General features: G+C 47.4%; 1 protein-coding gene across 5 annotated transcripts in view; it reads left to right on the top strand.

Moving 5' to 3' along the window:
* Positions 1–21,153, top strand: part of NTRK3 (neurotrophic receptor tyrosine kinase 3) — a 391,080-nt gene that overhangs the window by 123,094 nt on the left and 246,833 nt on the right. For all 5 annotated transcript variants that reach the window (XM_082450914.1, XM_082450913.1, XM_082450917.1 and 2 more), the window contains exons 7-11: positions 261–402; positions 896–1,192; positions 9,340–9,363; positions 10,792–10,856; positions 11,670–11,772. In XM_082450914.1, the coding sequence (XP_082307040.1) occupies positions 261–402; positions 896–1,192; positions 9,340–9,363; positions 10,792–10,856; positions 11,670–11,772 (631 nt within the window). The remainder of the gene's footprint in view (positions 1–260; positions 403–895; positions 1,193–9,339; positions 9,364–10,791; positions 10,857–11,669; positions 11,773–21,153) is intronic.

The following is a 21,153-nucleotide window of genomic DNA, read 5'->3' as shown; positions in this document are numbered from 1 at the left end:
GTTTGGGGGTTAGGTGGGGGAGCCATCCTTGTAGAAACTGTTTGATTGTTGTCTTTTTTTTGTACCATCATCTAATTTTTCTTTTTTCTTTTATCTTTTCCTAAATTTTTATTGTGGTAAAGTATACATAAATTAAAATGTACAGTCTTAAACATTTTTTTAGTTATTATAAAATATTAGCTCTATTCTCCATGTTGTACAATACATCCCTGCAGCTTATTTTATAGACATGATTATTGTTTTTTTTATTGGGTTTTTAGACAAATCTGAACTGGACCAATGTACACGCCATCAACCTGACGCTGGTAAATGTGACGAGTGAGGACAACGGCTTCACCCTGACGTGCATTGCAGAGAACGTGGTGGGCATGAGCAATGCCAGCGTCGCCCTCACTGTCCACTGTGAGCAGATGCCCTTGTTGGGGGCGGCTGGGACCCTGGGGATCTCAGCACAGGAGGCTGGGGCCGGGCAGAGCTGCTGCAATGGGCCTGGTCCACCAGGAGGGGCAGAAAGACTCCTGTGGGGCAGGACTGAGCAAATCAAGACAGTCCTTGGCTAGTAACCCCAGAAAGGGTGTCCCTGTCCCTCAGAAGATGATGTGCCTCCAACTCAGCTCTGACTTTACTCCTAAGTTGGCCCAAGTCTGCCTTTTGCTAAACCCCTAAAAGGTCATGAGAGGGAACCCTCCAGCTGTAGTGGATCCAGGAAGCTTGAGTGAAGACAGACATCTCTTCCCCTCTTTGGGGGTGGTGTTGGGGGGGAAACCTCTGATTCCCTCAGGTCTTTTTAGAGCAGGGTGGGGAAGAATTGGGTTGCCCACCCCAGCTCCTGGAAGGCTGCTCTGGGACACCAGAGGCTCTGTGTTCTGGGCGTCAGCTGGCCTTTCCCCGGCAGACCCCCCGCGCGTGGTGAGCCTGGAGGAGCCTGAGCTGCGCCTGGAACATTGCATCGAGTTCGTGGTGCGCGGCAACCCGCCGCCCACACTGCACTGGCTGCACAACGGGCAGCCGCTGCGTGAGTCCAAGATCATCCACGTGGAATACTACCAGGAGGGCGAGGTCTCCGAGGGCTGCCTGCTCTTCAACAAGCCCACCCACTACAACAACGGCAACTATACCCTCATCGCCAAGAACCCCCTGGGCACAGCCAACCAGACCATCAATGGCCACTTCCTCAAGGAGCCCTTTCCAGGTGAGGGCAGGGCTGCTCTGGGGTGACTGATCCCCTCCAGGAGCTCAGGGGCACGGGGAGTGGGGGCTTGAGAGGAGAAGCAGCATCAACACAAACGCCGTCATCAACGACAACCAGACACACTGGAACATATTCAGCCATCACCAGAATTTTGTGCAAACTAGATGAAGTCTCTGATTTCCAATAGCAGTCACAGTGAAAACCAAGACCCCCTCAGAAATACACAGCTGTACATATAAGGGCATATGGTGTTACGGTAGAGAAAGTGGGGACTTGAGAGGTGGATAAGAATGGCGGAGAATCCGGACCCAATTCTTTTTCTTGTTGGGGGACTCTGGGCTTGATCGTTGCCTCAATACCCTCATCTGTGAAATGGGCATGATTGTACTTCTCCCATAAGAATCTCGTGACTTTTAAATACCGTAAAGTAGACAAAGCACGTATCACAGGCTTTGGTACCTATCGGTGGTTTGATGACCTTCCATTACAAGGGGCTTCAGGGTCTATCAGGTTCAACCCCCCATGTAACAGACAAGTGAACAGAATCTTTCCACTTGCTGGGTAGTAATAAGGCCTTGGCTGGGTTTCCAGGTCTGTGGCTCTTTTCCTCTAGCTCCGTGGTGAGCTGATGGGTGGAGGGTACCTGATGCTGTCAGCCTGGATGGTGCTGATTCTAGTGGACGGGGTCATTGAAATGATGAAAGAGCTTTGTTTGAGTATTTGGGAGGGGAGTCTGTCTTTCTCTGTCTGGGCTAGGATGTTTCAAATACCTTCCTGAAGTTAGAGGAGAAGAAAATACTCCCAAGAGTTTAGTGAAAGTGGTTGCAGCATCTCTTGGGGATGGTTTTGGTAGCTGATACGTTTCTGTCAGTGAAGCCATGTATCTCTGGTGACCTTGGTGATGTGTGCTGGGAACAGGCTAGATGACCTCTTGGCCTTCAATTCCTGGAAATCCAGGATTCTAATGAGATAAAGGGGAGTGTAAAGACTGATCTCGATCTCTCTGTCTCTCTCTGCCTCTCTCATACACACAGACACACAGGGCAGTGGATGCCTAGCGCCGTGCAGCATCTGCTTATGTGAAGGTGATTTCACAGCATACAGATAATCAGAGGGTAGCAGTTCCAAGAGGCCTTTTTAATCTTAGTGCAAGGAAACTCAAACTTTAGAGGCTTTGAGAGAAACTCTGGAGAGACGTGGCTGCCTGGGAAGCTAAATTCTTGCCACTGAGGGCCAGGGGATGGTGGAGCCATCACTCAGGAGAGGACTGAGAACGTGCCGACGTTTGAGACCCTGGCCATCCCATATGGTCCTACATTTCCAACATCATTCCCAGTATGCCCCGTAAGAGGCCTCAGGACACTTCCCACCGTGGGCCACACGGGAGCTGGAAGAGTCGCGGCTCGCACTGCAAAAGCAGCAGCTTTTAGATGCAGAGATACTTTGCTTTTCGGGGCCAAAGTCAGGCTAGGCTTTGTTGGCATAAAGGGCTGGAGTGGCCCTTTGCCCTGCTTGTGCCCATCTGGTGATTAGAGAATGGAATCTGTTTTTAAAGAGGAGAGTCGACACTCCCCGATGGGCGAGGAGTGAAGCCTTCGCCAAAGTAATGCTTCTGTTTCCAAAGGGAAGCTTCTGGGGCCTGGCGAGAGCAGGGAGCCCTGGAATGCTCGGGAGGGAGGGGGAGCCACCCTGGCTTCTGCACGCAGAGGGTGTCCTGGCCATGGGGCAGCAGGAGCAGTGGGCATGGCTTTTCCTTTGTCCTCCCTCCGCTTGGGAGGGAAGCAGTTCTCTGCACCCTTCCAGCCATGCAGACACCTCCTCTGTCCCCAAGAGACACAGCTGCCCCTCCTCTTCATCTCTGGATACGCCTGTCACCTTTTCAGGTCTCCTCAGGCCAGTGGTTCTCCAAGAGTGGTCTCCAGACCAGCAGCCTCCGCATCACCTGGGCAGGTGTTAGAACTCAAATCCTGGAGCCCCACCCAAACCTACTGAATCAGAAACTGTGGGGTGGGGCCCGGCAGTCTGTATTTTAACAAGCCGCCCGCCCCTGAAAATTCAGACGCTCCCTCGTTTGCCATCTCCTGCCGTGGCATTTGGTGGACCCAGGAGGCCAGAGGGAGGGTGAAGTTACAGAGGAACTTGAAGGGAAACAGCTCACCTGAAGTGGGTCCCTCAAACCCATCTACACCCTGCCAGGGCCATCCTGTGCAAAGGTTTGCTTGTTTGTAAAGGAATCAATGGATGATGGAAAGGCAGTGACAGGGAAAAGATGGGCCAGCCATGTCAAGAGACAAAATATCTAGGCATCAGGAGAGTAAATTATCCAGGGGAGTGGACAGTAAACCTCGGACCTGCTGAGCCTGGATACAAAGGCTCTCGGTGGACTCCTGCTCTTCTCTTGCTTTGGTGTGGGGACGTCGTATTTGTCATCTGTACCCCTCTCGCTCCCAGGCAGCAAAACATAGACATTAAGAGCAAGGGTTCTGAAATCAGACAGATGGAGGTATTATCCTATCTGTGGCCCTACTGGCTCCAAGAATGGGGCTTAGCACATGGTTGGCGTGAGGTGAAGGATGATCACTGCTCAGTGCCTCTGTTTCTTCATCTGTGAAATGGGAATGATAACCAGAGCTCCCGCCTAAATTGCCCTGAGGATGAATGAAGTGATGTCCACCCAGTGTTTAGCTCTGTGTCCGGACAGAGGGAAGGTTCAATAGCTGTTGGCTACGACTAGGATTCTAGGTGGAGAGTTTAGGAGTTGAATTTAGGAGTTGTAGATCTGGTTGTCACTCTCTAATCAAGCTGGTAAGTTCTAACAGACAGCCTTCAGGTAGCTTACTAGGATAGTGGTTATGGAGTCACAATGCCAAGATTCAGATTCTCATTCAATTGCTTATCAGCTCTGTGATCTCAGGCAAATTACTCAATCCCCTGCTTCTGCCTCAAAGATTGTAGTGAAGATTAATTCACACATAGTGGATTAATCTACCTAAAATATTTCCCACAGTGCTTGGCACAGAGTAAGCACAGGATTACTGTTTGTTTTTATTATTATATTTAAAAAAAACCCACCCGGGCTTCCCTGGTGGCGCAGTGGTTGAGAGTCTGCCTGCCAATGCGGGGGACACGGGTTCGAGCCCTGGTCTGGGAAGATCCCACATGCCGCGGAGCAACTGGGCCCGTGAGCCACAACTGCTGAGCCTGCGCGTCTGGAGCCTGTGCTCCGCAACAAGAGAGGCCGCGATAGTGAAAGGCCCGCGCACCGCGATGAAGAGTGGCCCGCGCTTGCCGCAACTAGAGAAAGCCCTCGCAGAGAAACGAAGACCCAACACAGCCATAAATAAAATTAAAAAAAAAAAAAAAAAAAAAAAAACCCACCCAAGGGCAACTGAAAAGAGATTTGTTTTGGGGGAAAAACAGAGATCTGAAGGTGAGGGTCTCCTTTCCTGACTGTTCATGGGCTGGAGACCCACGGGAGAGATTTGATTACATTGAATATATTCAGTGGAGCCGTCTGCAGATGCAGAGGCCTCCATTAGAAGGATTTTTTCAGAGCAGGACACTGAAATGAAAATGTTCTGGAAAAGCTTTTTGTAAACTTCACATGCTATACAAATGTTTGTGTTTCCTTCTGCATTTCCAAAGAAGCACTAGAATGTTCAGCCTGGAGTTCAGCCTTAGTGTAGGAACCAGTCCCTGGAAAGGGAGATTTGCTCTAGGAGCATGGAATCCTCTTTGGTGTTCCAGGGATCTGGGCCTAAGAGTGGGGTCCATGAGGAGTCAGGGATCTGAGTGTCAGGGGAGGCTGGGGATCATGTTAGGGTCGAGGTGGTACCTGGAAGGTCACCATTTGGGGATCCTTAGATGATGATGTGATAGAAGGAGGAATGTTGCCAAGGTATGTGTGTGTGTGTGTGTGTGTGTGTGTGTGTGTGTGTGTGTTTGCCTGCACATGTGCAACAAATATCTGAGAACACTTGACAGAACGTTTAGGAATAAGCGAGCTGCCATAACTCTTGAATTCTCATTTCTTTTTACCTGACTGGGAAGTCTCTTCATCATGATCTTGTGACAGCAGAAACCAGAATTCCGTCAGGGCCCTGGGTACAAACCATGGGGGACACCATTGCCCCAGTGCCCCTAGCCGCATCAAGGCTGGTTTCTTTCCCCAAAAAACTTGTTGAGACTAGAATGTGGTCCCAACCTGCCAGTGCTGGGGGAAAGGAGGCGGCAGCAACGTGTGGCCTTCTGTGCTGGGTGGGCAGAGCATGTGGACGCCTGGCACAGCTCCCTCCTCCCTCCTCACACCTGAAGCCAGGGCATCTCTTCTCGTTATCACGTCTCTGTGCATCTCTCTCTATCTGGACGCAAGCTGCTGCCTCTCTTCTCCATTCTCTGGATCCCACTGGCTTTTCCCACTGGGTTTTTCTTGAGGCATTTTTGGGATCTGGAGGAGACACGTGCCTTGCTTTCATGCCCAGTTCCTGTTCAGACTCAGATGCTGCCTTGGCACACTGGTCCGGTTGTCCTCCCAGCCTGCTGGTGCGGGCTGAGGTGAGGACCACTCTTGGGTACCATCCTTTTCCAGGGTGAAGTTCTGAGTCCTCCCACAGGTTAGAGAGAACCCAGGAGGTCTGGCTGTTCCAAGGCTTGTGTGCTTCCTGGGTGTATAAATGTTTCCAGGCTCTTGCAAAGGAGATAAGCATTCATAGGCTGATTGAGAGATTACAGGGTTTATTTCCAGATTCGGCCAAAACATTTGGCTGACGTGAGCATATTCTCTAATAAATGAGAGCCTTATGAGAAATATGCAAATTGGTGTTAACTAGGAATTGATCTGGCACCTCTCTTTTCTCAGGCTCTGAAGCCAAGGCTAGGGCCCCCTTGCCTCCATTCTCCTCCCAAATCAGCCATTTGGTCACCTGAAGTTTAGAAGAGGGTGGGGGGCCTGAAGGGCACACTCAGGAACCTGGAGAAAGCTGTATTGCTCTCCCGCAAAACAACACAAAGTGAATGATGAACAAGCAACCTATTAACAGTGAATTTACTGTGAATACCTATTAACAGTGAATTTACTGTGAATAAGACTTTCTCTAAGGGACTCCTTCCCAGAAAGCATCCATTTTCCCCGCGGGTAGTTAGGGAAGAATATTTGCTGGCGCATACTTGATAGAGCTATGACTACAATGACTGTGAAAGCCTAGCCAAGGGCCTGATAAATGGAAGACCCGCGGTGAATGAATGAACGAATAAGTTGTGCTTATTTCTCAGGGTGTGGTAGGCTTGTGCCAGGAGGAGACGGAGTAAAATGCAGTGGTTCTCAAAGGGACCAGCAGCCTCCCCATCATCTGAAAACTTGTTCGAAATGCAAAATTCTCAAGACCTCCCCCAGACCTCCTGGGTCAGAACCTCGGGGGTGAGGACCAATAATCCATATTTCTTTAAAAATTTTTAAAGGATTTTTAACTTTTCATTTTGAAATAGTTTGAGATTTACCGAAAAAGTTACCAAATAGTACCGTGAAAGCTTCCTTATACTGTTCACCCAGCTTCCCCCAGTGTTACCGTCTTACATGACTACAGGGCAGTGATCAAAACCAGGAGAGTGACGTTGATACAACCCTATTTCCTAACCTACAGACTTAATCTAAATCTTACCAGTTGTCCCACTGCTGTCCTTTTCTTCTCTGAGATCCAATCCAGGATTATATTGATACATTGTATTTAGCTGCCGTGTTACCTTATTCTCTTGAAATCTGGGGCAGTTCTTCAGTCTTTCACGATCTGTGCACTTCTGAAGGATCCTCACTAGTTATTTTGTAGACTGTCCCACAATTTGGGTTTGCCTGATGTTTTCTCACAATTGAATGCCAGTTAGGCATTTTTGGCAGGAACACTGCAGAAGTGATGCTGTGCCCGTTCAGTACGTTGTGTTAGGGGTACACGACGTCTGTACTTTTTTTTTTATAATTATTTTGAGAATGCTTGTTCCTTTTTTTTTTTTTAAATTAATTTATTTATTTATATATTTTTTGGCTGTGTTGGGTCTTCGTCTCTGTGCGTGGGCTTTCTCTAGTTGCGGAAAGCGGGGGCCACTCTTCATGGCGGTGCGCGGGCCTCTCACTATCGCGGCCTCTCTTGTTGCGGAGCACAGGCTCCAGACGCGCAGGCTCAGTAGTTGTGGTTCACGGGCCCAGTTGCTCCGCGGCATGTGGGACCTTCCCAGACCAGGGCTCGAACCCGTGTCCCCTGCACTGGCAGGCAGATTCTCAACCACTGCGCCGCCAGGGAAGCCCCGTCTGTACATTTTATTACCAGTGATGTAAACTTTATCACTTGGTCAGGATGGTGTCTGCTAGGTTTCTCCACTGCAGAGTGACTATTTTTTTCTCCTCTGTAATTAATAAGCATAATATTTTGAAGCTTGGTAAATATCTTGTTTCTTATCATTCTTTCACACATTAGTTTTAGCATTCATTGATGATTCTTGCCTGAAACAAATATTAGTGTGCCATTTGTCAATGGTGATTTTTCTATTTCTATGCTTTTCCTCTACATTTATTAATTGGATTTAATTGTAAGGAAAAGCTTTCTTTTCTTCCTCATTTGTTGATTAAATTACTTCTTTATATCAGTATAGACTCATGGGTATTCATTTTGTTCTATGAATTATAATCCATGTATTAACTTGCTAGGGCTGCTGTAAGAAAGTGTCAGAGACTGAGTGGCTTCAACAATAGCAATTTATTTTCTCACAGTTCTGGAGGCTGGAAGTCTGAGATCAAGGTGTCAGCAGGGTTGGTTCCTTCTGAGGCCTCTCTCCTTGGCTTACAGATGGTTGTCTTCTCTCTGTGTCCTCAAATAGTCTACCCTCTGGGTATGTCTATCTATGTCTTAGTGTCCTCTTATAAGGACACCAGTCATATTGGATTAGTTCCCACCCTAATGACTTTATTTTAACTTAATTACCTCTTAAAGACCTTCTCTCTAAATGCAGTCATAGTCTAAGGTACTGGGGGTTAAGACTTCAACATATGAATTTTGGGCAGATATAATTCAGCTCATAACAATCTATGACTGTCATTATATTGTCATTATATTTAGTTGCTCAAATCATCCCCAGTTTGGCCATTGGAGACCCCTTCGTACTGGCTCCTGTGTCCCTTCTTCATGCCCCCATTAATTCTTGAGCACCTTCTTACTTTCCAGTACTGCAAGATGTTCCAAGCACATCTTGTACTTTCTCTGCCCCAGCCCTGGAATTAATGCGTTTCTCCAAGGAGCCCTCATTCTTTTTACTGGAGGATGGTAGTGATCACCTCCTGGATGGTTCTGTGGCATGCTAAAGTTTGAGAATCTCTGATAGAGTGGTTCTGAGCCCAGACTTGGATTTGAATCCAGCTCTATCCCTTCTTAGATGAGTGACATTCAATTAGTTACTTAATTTCTATAAGTCTGTTTCCTTTTCTGTTGAAAGGGGATAATGCTATCCACCTCCTAGGGCGGTTATAAGGATTGATGTATTACATAAAGCATTTTGCACAGCCCCTGGCTCATAATCAATGCCCAATAATGATTGGCTTTCATTATTAGGTGAGCCATTTCTAAAGGCCAAAGACCAAATAACACATTTTCATCTGGGGAGTGGGCAGATTCTAGAGGGATTCCCAAGAACGTCTCAATGACCTACTAGAATAAACTCTACATATCGATCTGAGGAATTGTGTCTTGAGATCATAGCTGGCATTTTCCAGGAAGATCCATGGAAGCCCATCCTGCAGCATTTCTTCTTGGCGCTAATGTACCACCAACGTTCCCAACGCTCTGGGCACCTGAGGGCGGGAGGGATGAGGGTGAGATGGTGAGTCTGGATGTAGTTCCTCATCTCATAGTATGGTTTCTAGTCTCCAGGTGGACCAGGCCACCTCCCTTGAAACCAGGAGTTTTAGCTCTTATTCCTCCTCCATTTGGAAGACCACCTTCTAAAGAGTGTGGGGGAGGGGTGACAAGCCAAGGATTTTAGTTTTCGGTTGCCAGGGCAACAGGGGATCATGGTGAGTGGGAGAGATCATAGCTATGAGAAAGACAGAGTGCGACTGTTCTGGTTTTTTATTACGTTTGTTAATGATCTCTTTGTCTTTTTTGCAGAGAGCACGGATAACTTTGTCTCTTGTAAGTCTCTTTTACCTTTTGCTTTGAAAGTGATTTATTCTGATACTTTTGGTAACTACTGAGTCCAAATAGCCCTCTTTCGTATTCTACCAGCATCCTCAGGCTCATGGCCGCTGAGAGCACCTGAGTGAACTGTGAAAGGAGAGTAGAAATACTTGAGCGGTTCCAAGCCCACTCCTCTTGGACAGTCACTTACTGCCTCAGTTTCCCTGCAGTTTTCTAGGGTCTGACCATGTTGTGGGTCTTCCCACCCAGACGGACAGAGGTGGTGTCAGGAAGGATGTGGGGTTCACGTGCCCCAGTGGACCCCTGTTGAGCATCTCAGTTGTTCTTGCAGAGAGAATGTGGAGCCTATAAACATGTTAGTGTTTGTCACCTGCTTTGAGAGCCAGGACCTACCTCGTGTGGAGCTGTGATTGACAAGGTCTCCTGATAGGTTCCCCTGTCCTCAAATGAGATTATTGAGGCTCAGGCTAGAAGTGATTCGGGGCCAGGACTAGACGATCCCCAAAGGATTTGGTGTTTCGCTCCTGGTCTGTGGGGAAACCTATATTTATTTGTTTTCCTTTTGTCCCCTGTGGGAGAGGAACAGGGGCGGCTGAGGCCATTTCTGCTCCCTGTTCGGCCTGAGACAGTAGACAGTCCTGTTTAGAACGCCCCTTGTTGTTTGGCACAGATGTAAATATAACCTGGATTCCTTTGTTTGTCCTCGGTCTTTGAGGACTTGTCATCTCACAGGATGTCCCTCCAGAGAATTTTGAACCGGGGCTGTCTCTGGACAAGGAGGTGATTCTAGAAGTAGGACTAGTGGATGCTCGGCTTCCCATCCAGGCCTTGGGAAGAGCAGATGTTTCCTAGTCAGATAAACTTGCTGCCAACTGAAGCTGCCATTGTGGTCTGAAACCTGCCGTAGGGCAATGGAGAGTGGGTCGTTTATGGGGCCACAGGCCTCCTGGATCTCACTGAGGAGTGAAGAGGGAACGAGGAAGGGCATGGAGAGCCTGGGACAGGATAAGGGGTTCAGAGAGGAGCTGAATGTCAGCAATAGCTACCATCACCCACGAAATTGGCCGAATCCAGACCCTGGCTGTGATCCCATTTTTTTCCCTCTTATCCAATAGCTCATGGCCCACATTGCCCAGGTTACATTGTTTACTCTGGGATGGGGACTGGGGGACGGGAGCGAAGGTTCTTTATACCTATGGAGTCTGTCTTTGGGCCATCAGTACCCACCAGGTAGCCACACGGGGATCCGGTCTCTGGGGACCCCTGAGAAGCCTGGGGAGGCCAGGCAGTCAGAGTCTGGCTTCAAGGGGATGTTCTCCAGCAAGAACTTTCAAGAGGGCTTGGGAGTTAGGCAGGGACTGTGGCTGAGGCTCTCGTGGCCAGGAAGCTAACTGCTCTTCTCTATTTATGTTTGGTTTTCAGTCTACGAAGTGAGCCCCACCCCTCCTATCACTGTGACCCATAAACCAGAGGAAGACACTTTTGGGGTGAGTCACTTCTTGGTCAAGAGGAAGGTGTTTACTGCTGCAGTAGTTTTTCAGTCTTCTGTTTTAGTAGCTAACTTTTCCCAATACTGCCTTATTTGGAACTCTAGCATATGTGGCATAGAGAAGCCGTGATGAATGACCTCCTTTCAGGTGTTTAAAACCTTCCTTGTTTGATGAGAATAATTCATTGTTTGAGGAAGTCTTTGAGGATCTGCTTTAAGCCCTAGGGCTCAGGAGGAGAACAGTTTGAAACTTCCCACTCCATTAGGAGCCAGCTGGGCCTGATTCGAAGGGGCTGCTCACTGTACAGGCTTTTACAAAAGTCAGAGTTGCCCAGGGAATCTTCTTGGGTGGGAGGTGCCCCCACCCCACGCTCTCAGAGCCTGAGGTTTCTCTGGGGAGAAAAGGAAAGGGATCTTTTTAGAATCTCCTGGATAAGAATATTATGCAAAGAATGTCAATGTGAAGATGCAAGATTTGCTTGCTAATTAAAACCACAACGGAACAACAGGCAGAAGCATCTCTGGGCTTCCTCCTGCATCTCTTAGGATGGTCCCCAGGTGAGAGGGCTCAGAACACTGAATCATGGAACTTTCTCTAATCAATCTGGGTAATTTATTTTTTGATGTTCTTAGAGTCTCATAAATTACATCTTCTCAAGACTTTACCCAGTCTGAGAAGTTCTGAAGTTCACTGAAGTTCTGGGAGGGCTACAGTTGCTACTGTAATGGGATGTTCTCATCTGAGCATGCGTGTTACTTCATACTCGGGTTTTCTGTAACTGCTTGACTGTCTGTTTTTGGCTCCCGATAGGTATCCATAGCCGTTGGACTTGCTGCTTTTGCCTGTGTCCTGTTGGTGGTTCTCTTTATCATGATCAACAAGTATGGTCGGCGGTCCAAATTTGGAATGAAGGGTAAGGTGGGATTTTCATTCGCAAGGGTCTCATGGGGGAAACATGGCTCCTTTTGATCAAAAGATGCTGTTTTAATCTCTTTGCTCTCTGAGAGGGCTTCAGGGTGGTGGGCTTAAGTGGCCCTGGTGGAGACTCCCATCTACACGTTTATTATTGGTAATGATGGATTGAAGGCGGTGTTGGTGTGAGGACCAAACTGTGGACCACCTGGTTTTTCCGTCATGACTGAAAACATTGCTTCACTGGGCTGGTACAATGAGGATGATTTGGGAAAGAAGTTGGATTTGAGGGCAAATGAAGAGGACTTACATTTCTTTTTATTTTTGGTGGGTAAAAGGACTCTTTGTTTGAGTAACTTAGTTTTTCTCTTGTCTGCACCCATCCTTGGAGTTGTGATGAGAAGGTATTAGCAGAACTAAATGTAGGATGGTAGACTGTGGCATTGAAATGTTGCCCATGCATGGTATCTCAGCATGTAGCTCTACACAGAGTTCCAGAATGGATGCCAAGAGCAACGTGATTGCTAAATCTGCTGGCCAGTTTCCACGACACAGAGTACTCAACCCCATTACAGCTGGGGTGGGATGTGAGACGTGGCTCTCCGCCAAGGCTTGGGAAAAGGGGACTGGCACAACAGGGGTTAACATGGTGAATTAGCATCCATCTGCCTGGTCCCAGGATGGATCTGACCAAATGGCTCAAGGGAGGCTGGATACCAGTGCTTAAACAGAAACATGAATTTCAAGATGTACTCCCAGCTGGGATTTCCATTTATGGCTGATGTTAATAGGAGATGGGTGGGGAGGGAGTATGAAGTGTTTGACAAGCAGTCAGGTTCCTGAGCTAGGATTCAGGTTGGAGTCTTCTGGTGAGATTATGGGATCCAGAAAGATGAATTTCTATGACTTCTGCGCACGAACTGGTATCTGTGGTTGGGGTCTTGACCTGGGGGCTCAGGAACTGAAGGGGAAAGCATGGATGAGATTCACAGGGATAGTGGTCCCCTGAACTTATATGTAAATGTTTAATTGTTTGTACATGGTGGCAGGGGGCGGGTTTGGGAAGGAACTAATCCATCGCTTCTATTATATTGTCAAAAGAGTCTGTGACCACCCTACAAGTTTAGAACACTGATATATAGCAAGGGATAGCCATAGAGAACTAGAAAGGCAGAAATCATGGGGGAGGACTGTCTGGCTTCCCAGAAGCCTCCTGCCTCTTTCTGCTCTTGGTTGAGCTGAACAAGTCCCAGAAAAGCAAACCAGGTTTTCTTGAAGCATATGAAATATTTTGACCAAGAGAAATACGTGTAAAGGCAAATTATAAAACTTCTCTCTATATTAGAAGTTTGGCCTGAAGCCAGATGACTTAAACAAGAGGAGACCACGGTCAGCCACCTTGGCTGGAGAGGTTTTATCTACCAGTACCCCACGGGCCAAACAGGGCTTCACAGGTCTGGAAGATCAGTGACCACCATGCAAGCTCTGAGCCTTCAGTCTTAGCATCAGCCTTGGGCTCCTGGCTTTGAGGACCTGACACTAGTACTCGTGCAACATTTTCCTACCATGGGAGGAACTTTCCTAACTCTTCTCCCTCCACCTAAGAAAACAGCAGGGCCTTGACCAAAGGGAAGGATGGGGCATCATTTTCCTACCATGGGAGGAACTTTCCTAACTCTTCTCCCTCCACCTAAGAAAACAGCAGGGCCTTGACCAAAGGGAAGGATGGGGCATTATTGCTCTCCCCATCGAGAGGCACACCACCAGCTGAGACCCTGCGACAAGACCGGCACCACCATACGAGCAGATTTTTCCTCTTAATTGTCATCTGTTTTCTGGAACAGCGTGTCCCCGTGTTGGATGGATTAGGCAGCACCCAGGGTGGTGCTTTCCCCTCAGCTGTCCTTGGAGCCTCTCCCAACACCCACTCCCCTCTCCCGGGCTGAGCTGCCTTCATTGGCCCTGGTTGGGCTACAAGAACACGTCCGTGAGTTTGGAAGTGAAATATTCCTTAATTTAAAGTCAGGCGACCTGAAGAATTTGGGCTAGAGTGAGAGGCAAGATGGGATGTTGTATCCAAGGCTGACCCTGTTTAGATTTAAGCCTGCATCTTTCTGATCTTTGTTATGCCTGATTGTATTTAGTTCTCATCTTAGGATGAAACAGCAAATGCCCCAGGCTGCATACACCCTTGATCTTTTATTAGCAGCGGGCCCCCCAGTCCAGAGAAAAGAGCAAAGTTGCGGGTACCAGAAGTCCCCCAAATCTGACTCAGGCGAACCTCCGTCTCTTCAGACCCACCCCTTCCTCACCTTTGAATTTTCAAATCTGGGTTAAAAATCTGTGATGCCACTTAATTGCTCTTTGTTTCCAGCAAAGTTACTTAACTTCTCACAGCCTCTATTCCCGCAACTTCAAAATGATGGAATGATACCACCTCCCTCATTGCATTGCTCTGAGTGTTGAGATCTGTGTGTCGTTGACATTTAAAAGGGTCCCTGTGGTTGTCGTTTTCTTCTTTTCTTTGTGTATAAGCCTTTCCAAGCTTCTTTCATTGTCCTTCCAGGAAGGGCTGCCCTCCCAAGACTTAATCATGCCCTCTTTTGTCCCACACAATATTTAGCAAAAATGCTTTTCTCCTACCCTAATCCTAGGGCACTGTCATTATCTTGCTCACACATCATCTGTCCTGTTAGACCAGGAGTGACTTGTTGCAGAAACCCGCAGTCACTCAGCTGAGTATGCCTGAAACTTTGCACAGTCTTTGACAAATTGTTTCTGAACTTAGAAATGAATGACTTTAGTTTTACTCAGAAAACAAGCACAGCTTGTTAATCAGTAATGGGCTAGTTAGGGCTCATTTGGAAATCTGAGATGTCTGGGCAGTGGAGGTAGAGCAGGGATGATCTGGGAAACTCATAAATAATTCCCACCCTCCACATCTGAGGGCCTGGAACACGGTGTATGGATGAGGAGGACTTATTAAAATGAACTTCCTTCTGAGAAATAAAAATATATATAGAAAAATACGGACATTAGTGTAACAAACACTCATATTCCTGTCACTTAGAATAAGTAGCTGAAGCTGTCACTTCTGTTGCATCTAATGTTTTATTCCTATTACTGATAAAACAAAGATGGCTTTCACTGTCACCCCGGTCCCATTCCCGCTCCCCTTTCCATAGGCAGTCATTAGCTTGAGTTCACTGTGCATCCATCAGTCCACTTGTTTTTGTCTCTCTCCCTGTATCTCTGTGTCTCCTTCTCTGCTGTCTCTGCACACCCGCCCTTCCCGCCATGGCTCTCTCCCAGCTGACCCCATACCCTGCAGACCGCCAACTTAGCAACTGCCTCTACTCTATGGCAATCCTAGTGGCCAAGTCTGGTAACCAGCTCAATTTTATAATTCTACTTATGTATATGTATATATATGTTTTGTTTTGTTTGTTTTTTTCCAAATCACAATTGCATTTATTCATAGACATCTAGAAGACAATCAAAAGTATATTTGTCTCTCATAGACCTTACTAATAAATTTTATGTGGATGAGAGAGCTTGTGTCCCGAGAGTTTTAAACAGCATGATTAAAGACTGTAACACTCCCAAGAGTGGTCACAGATAGGTACAGGATGTGAAGAAAGATATACATATATACATACACATATATATGTCTACATAAGTGAATACATTTACAAGATGCCTTACTTTGTGTATGTTTTAATTTGTACACGTGTTTATACTCTAAGCACCCTTCTGCATCTTCTTTATTTGCTTGTCATGTGTTAGAGATCTCTCCATGTTGGTACATATAGGAATTCCACTGGGGACCTACTTTATGGAAGTTGAATGTATTAACCAGAGTTTATAGAAATGAACTGAAAATGCGTTGTCTCAGACACTATTTTACTGTTATCAATTGCCATCTTGTTGATCAAAATTCCGGCCTGGGGAGAGGTCAGGATTCTGCCCTGTGCAGGCGTTAGGATTCGAGCTCATCTTCTTTTATAATCACAGAGTTTCTAAGATGGGGCTGAGCGTCCAGTGGGCTTTCTTTGGACTGCGGATGAAGCCCCATGCTTTAGAGTGGCAGGATGATCCTGAAGTGTTTGGTGTGGTGTGGGCACTGACCAGTCAGAGCACGTACTACCCTCCTGCTGGAGCTGGCACCCGGGGGCTCCCTGCTGTGCCAGGTGTTAACTCATAATCATGCTGGATCACGGGGTGGTTGAGTGGTGGGTGGTCGGGAGGTTCAGGGCAGGGGTCGTTTACTGGGAGGGACAGAAATATATCAAAATATGTCAGTATCTTAACTAATTATATTGTGCCGGTGCATCCTGGGCCTGGAAGTGACATGGCTTAGAATTTATTCCATGCTCATCCTCATAATAATATTTTAAAATTAGACATCGAAAGATCATGACAATGATCTAGCCGGGCCCTGCAGTGTCATTATTTAGAGATGAGAAACTGAGGCATAGGAAGCCCAAGAAAGGAGGTGACCTGCTGTGGTTTTCAGTCTGGTTAAGCTGAGTTGGTTCCATAACGGACGTTCTACCTTGCATTCTCAGTCACTTCTCATGGCAACTATCAATAGAATGACCTGACTCCTTGGTCTTGGCTGCCCCACCGTGAACATCCACAGTGCATCTGCCATCTTTATTTCACGTGGTTGTTAGAACGATAACCAGGTAGAAGATGCTAGTGTGTCTTTAAATACTTAAACATGTCCTATAGTTTTCATATCAGGTGACTATCATTATTATTTAATGGAGAAAGAAGCGAACGTGTGGGGTTTCTGCAGGCTGTAAAAAGGGCATACATTATTTGGTCTCTCTTGTCTGACTACGTCTTAAGCATCTTTATATGCGTCTAGATCAGAGATACTGTGGGAGTGAACTTCATACTTCTTGGCTCCCTCTTACTGTCACAGAGGAAACAGAATAATGGTTTATTAGAGTTGAAACAGACCTTAGACTTATTAGGCAAATGTCCCCATTGTACAGGTAAGGAAGCAGACCCAGAGAAATGAAATGGCATGCCAAAATGCACGGCTAGCTAGAGCAATGCTGGCCTGCTTTCCCACCTGCATGCTGTATGCAGAGAGCCTGGGAAGGTCTGGGAAATGAAGCCGGATTGTGAATAAATCAGGTCTGCTCTTCCAATACTTTATCTAATTATCTTTGAATGCTGTCCTGCTTCAAAGGGGCTTTCAAACATGTCTCTTATTAATCCTCTTTTCTCAAGCTGGGACGCACCTGGCCTGGGGAAAAGGTGGGAGCTGATGGAGGAGTCTTGCTTCCCAGGCTTCGAGGACTTCCTTTGCCTCTTTCTGGACACGCTGGGGACTTCATGGCAAGGCAGCAGAAGCCAGAAGGCTGGGAAGGACAGGAGTCTGGAAAGGCTGGTTGGGCTTCCGGTGATACCTTAAGTGCTTCTTCTGCTTGCCTTCCATCCTAATGGTTGGACGTGTGCTGGTGCCTCTGATGGGCCTGTGGATGGGCACTCCAGGATTGTTCCATTGTGAATTAGCATCAGCTAATAGGTACTTAAAGTGGTTGCCTGTTTGATTATGATTGGGGGTTATTAACATTTTTTTTTCCATAAACAGATGGTAACTCCTCTCCAAGTGGATTGTCAGAGTCAGATTTGGAGGGACTGATTGGCTCCTGCCAAAAGATCTTGGGGGTGGCTGCCTGCATTGAATGGCCCTGTTATCCCTCTGGTTTAACTGCTTGGTTAACGGGAATGATTAGACTTGGGAAGGAGTCATTTCTGCCCGCTCTCCTAACCTTGGAACATTGGACTGAGAAGGGTTTCTTCCAGCTGGATGGAGGTAGGGCTGGGATCCTGGCCTCCTAATGTTTGATGCTCTAACTGGCATTTCTTCTTCAGCTGGGATAGAGGGTCCCTGTATCTATAGCCGTGAGCACAGAGCCAGGGAATTGATACAATGAGTGTGGGGTAGAAATAGAGAATTCTGAGACTACTGAAAGGTGACCTTGACCCTGGATGAGGTCACCATTAGTGCCACTGATAAGGCAGCTTTTTTTGCCCTGAGAAATACACTTATCTGGCCTTGATTTAATGGGGCGTCAGAAGCCAAGAGCAAGGCAGAAGTGAAACTGAGTGGAGGACTTGGGTTTCCTGACTTCCTGAGATAAATCTATTTTTCCTTCTTGCTTGTTTTTCTTTCTTGACTTCCTTTTCTATTTCCTCCTCTGAATTGAGGTACGCAAGTGAGGAAGGTTACCTCTAGCCTTGGCAATGACCCTGTGCTTGGGATTCCTGGTGGAAGATGCCTCTTTGAACATAATTTTGAGACTGCTGTTATCCTCAGGTCCTTGGATTCTCCTAACAAAAGTTTCTATGCCCTTTCCCTCTTTTCAGACTCCTTGAGAGACCCTCCAAGCCCAAGGAACACTCCTAGCATTCGTTCAGGTCTAAATAAAATAGGTTAGGTGTGTGGCCAACCCACAGGCAGGACATAAAGTAATCAAAGCCAGGAGTCTTCTGCTTCTCTTCTTCTGCTTTGGACTTCATTTCAAATTTCTGGTTGCAGATGCAGTCCCATCCCACTTGGTGACAGAGTTCTAGAATGCGGTGCCCAGAGGGTTGAGAAAGCTGGAAGGCAGTGTGCGTTTTTCTGGCATGCCTCTGCTGCTCTGTCTTTGTGGGATCTTTGCAGGTGTACAGTGAATGGTCCTGGAAGTCCCCGCACTGTCACCGATGGTTGTGTTAAGGCCGCCCTGCTCCGTTCCTCTCTCTCAGGGCACCAGGGAACCAGCTGTTCTCCAACACCGACTCTTCTATTTGAAGAGAAATCCCTGGAAATAGAGTCTGATACAAAATGGTCCTCCTCTGTGGCTACCTGCTCGCGCGCTGTTCCTGGCAGGCCCCTGCCGCCTGTACAGCAGGACCAAAGGTGGCCAATATGCTGGCTCCATAGCCAAAGCCATTGCCCCTGATTCATTTGATTTTGGCAACAGGACAGTTCTTACTAATTCATGCCATTGCAGCAGGTTCCCACAGGGTTAACAGCCCTTTGATACCTCAGGTTAGAAGTTCTCAGCCTCTCGTCCCCCACTTTACATGGGACAGAAGACTACCAGTCACATGCCTTATACACTCCTGCAGGTGTAACCAGGCTTTTAGACAAATGCTGGCCCTTGCTGTAGCTTCGCACCTAAGAAAAATATATCCGCATACAAGTTAGCAAAAGAGATTTTTAAAACTAGGAATAAAATCGAATCCGTACTAATTTTTATTCTTAAACAATTCACAAACTTTAGTATTTCATTATTCATCGGAAGTCCTGGTGACACACTTCCTCACTGACCCAGAAATCTGACTGTATCCTGGCACCAGGATGGAAAACTAAGAGGGGAAGGGGCTGCCGGCCTTGACTTTCTCGCAATGTTCTTGGCCCGATGTGGTTTGCACCCCTGCACAGTCAAGTTGCAGAAACAGCTCCAACAGAATCTCCTGTCTTCTTATGGCACATTCTTTCCATCTCTGTATCTTCTTCTGTGGGTCCTGGGGGCTTTCACTTGCCCAGAGGAGGAAGGACCATGGACTTTGGTTAATGAGAAGCTTCCACATGGCTGCAGCGCCTGAGCCCTGGGTTCACACAGACCATTCTCCCCTGAACTCTGCAGAGGCGTTAGGATGTCCAAAGAGCGGCCCTCGGAACCACAGGCAGCAAAGCAGAGATCAAAACAACTGCTGATGGGGAAACACGATTTTGGACTCGGGAAGAAAAACCACCTGAAAACAACGTCAAACAAGCAAACTGCTGCAAATCCCTGGCCCCAGCTCCTCCTCACCCCGTTGCCCTTTGTGCTGTGCATCCATTGTGAGGGATGAGCTGGATGGGGTGGGGAAGGAGTGTGCTGCAGGAGGAGAAAGGGGAGCCTGCATCCGGCTGGGGCTCAGCCACCAGTGGTGTCTGCCACTGCCTCCGGCCCCAGAGCAGCCAGAGGAAAGACAGGAGCTTCCGGTTAGTCTCTTCCTGGCTCTTTCTCTTAGAGGGTTAGTGACACCCTCTCTTCCTCCCTTCCCTGATACCCCCGTGTGTTTAGTTTAGAGAGAGATTCATGAAGTCACTCTGGTGCACACCCGTTTATTCTTTTCTCTTGTATTAATTCTGCTGCCACAAGCCAGAGAGGGATTTGCTGGCATCCTTGCACTGGTCTCCAAACCAGCTTCCTTCCTGACAGGCCCGGCTGCCTAATTTATGGGACCCAGTGCAAAATCTTCCAAAAGCACTAGAATTACAGGACAACTACAGCAGAGACTTATACCCCAGTCGTGGGGCTCTTCTGAGCATGGATTCAGGGTCAGGCCCGTGAAGCCAGCTCTGCTCCCTGAATACACATTCCAATGTGGTTTCAAGCCCTAGCGCCTTCATTTTTTTCATGAATGGTGAGGAAGGAAACCGATATTTCTATGCTTCCTGTTTAGAGAGGAGCTGGGATTTGGGGTAAAGATAAGAGTATCAGCTGATTTTTCACTTCTAATCATAGCAAGGAAAGAGAATAGGGGGCATTGGGCATTTATTGAGTACCTACTGTGTGCCAGACATATATAGGCACATATAGGCATATCCGGTCTAATATACCTTATAATATTTAGTCCTTATGAGTGGCTGTTCTCCCCATTGTAAAGGCAATAAAGCTGCTCAGAGTGGTTAAATTGCCCCATGTCATGTGGCTGGTGAGTAAGAAAACCAGGTTTTAAATGAGGTCACTCTGAATCAATGGTTCTCAATCTTCACTGCACATTCCAATCACTTGGTCAAATTGTATGACTCCCTCGGCCCAGGCGGCACCCCAGACTGATTAAATCCGATTCTAGAGGCGAAACTCAGGCATGGGCATGCTTTTTTCAACATCTCGGGTGATTTCAATTGTGCAGCCAAGGTTGAGAACCAGTAGTGTAAGGCCAAGATGCAGCTGCACGTTTAATTACTTGCGCAGGTCATGTATGCAGTCTGTAGACCAGTATATCTGGTCACCTTGGGAGCGTGTGAAATGTGTAGATGCCTGGGATCACTCCACACCCACTGGGTCAGACCTGGGATGAAGTAGGGGAGATTTTTGATGCTCACTAAAGTTTAGGAACCACTGCACTGAATCCTGGTGGATGCTGGGTATCTTATGAGAAAATGCAGATTCTGGAGAAGGACTGAGAGTCAGTGTTTCTAACCAGTTTCCAGAGGACGCTGCTCCGGGGCCCAGAGTTCAGGGAACAAAGGACGAAGTGAAAACCTCAGGCCTGTGACCTGGGGACTTAGGTCACATCTCTGTGTTCCATTTCTTCCTGTGCATCATTAGCAAAATCAGCCAGCCTCAACCGCTGACTCTGCTAGTTGGAATAATATGAC

The sequence above is a fragment of the Balaenoptera physalus genome (assembly GCF_965194825.1).
Source record: "Balaenoptera physalus genome assembly, chromosome: 2".
NCBI lineage: Eukaryota > Metazoa > Chordata > Mammalia > Artiodactyla > Balaenopteridae > Balaenoptera > Balaenoptera physalus.
The sequence above is the reverse complement of the archived record's forward strand: the minus strand, read 5'-3'. Positions and strand labels throughout refer to the sequence as shown.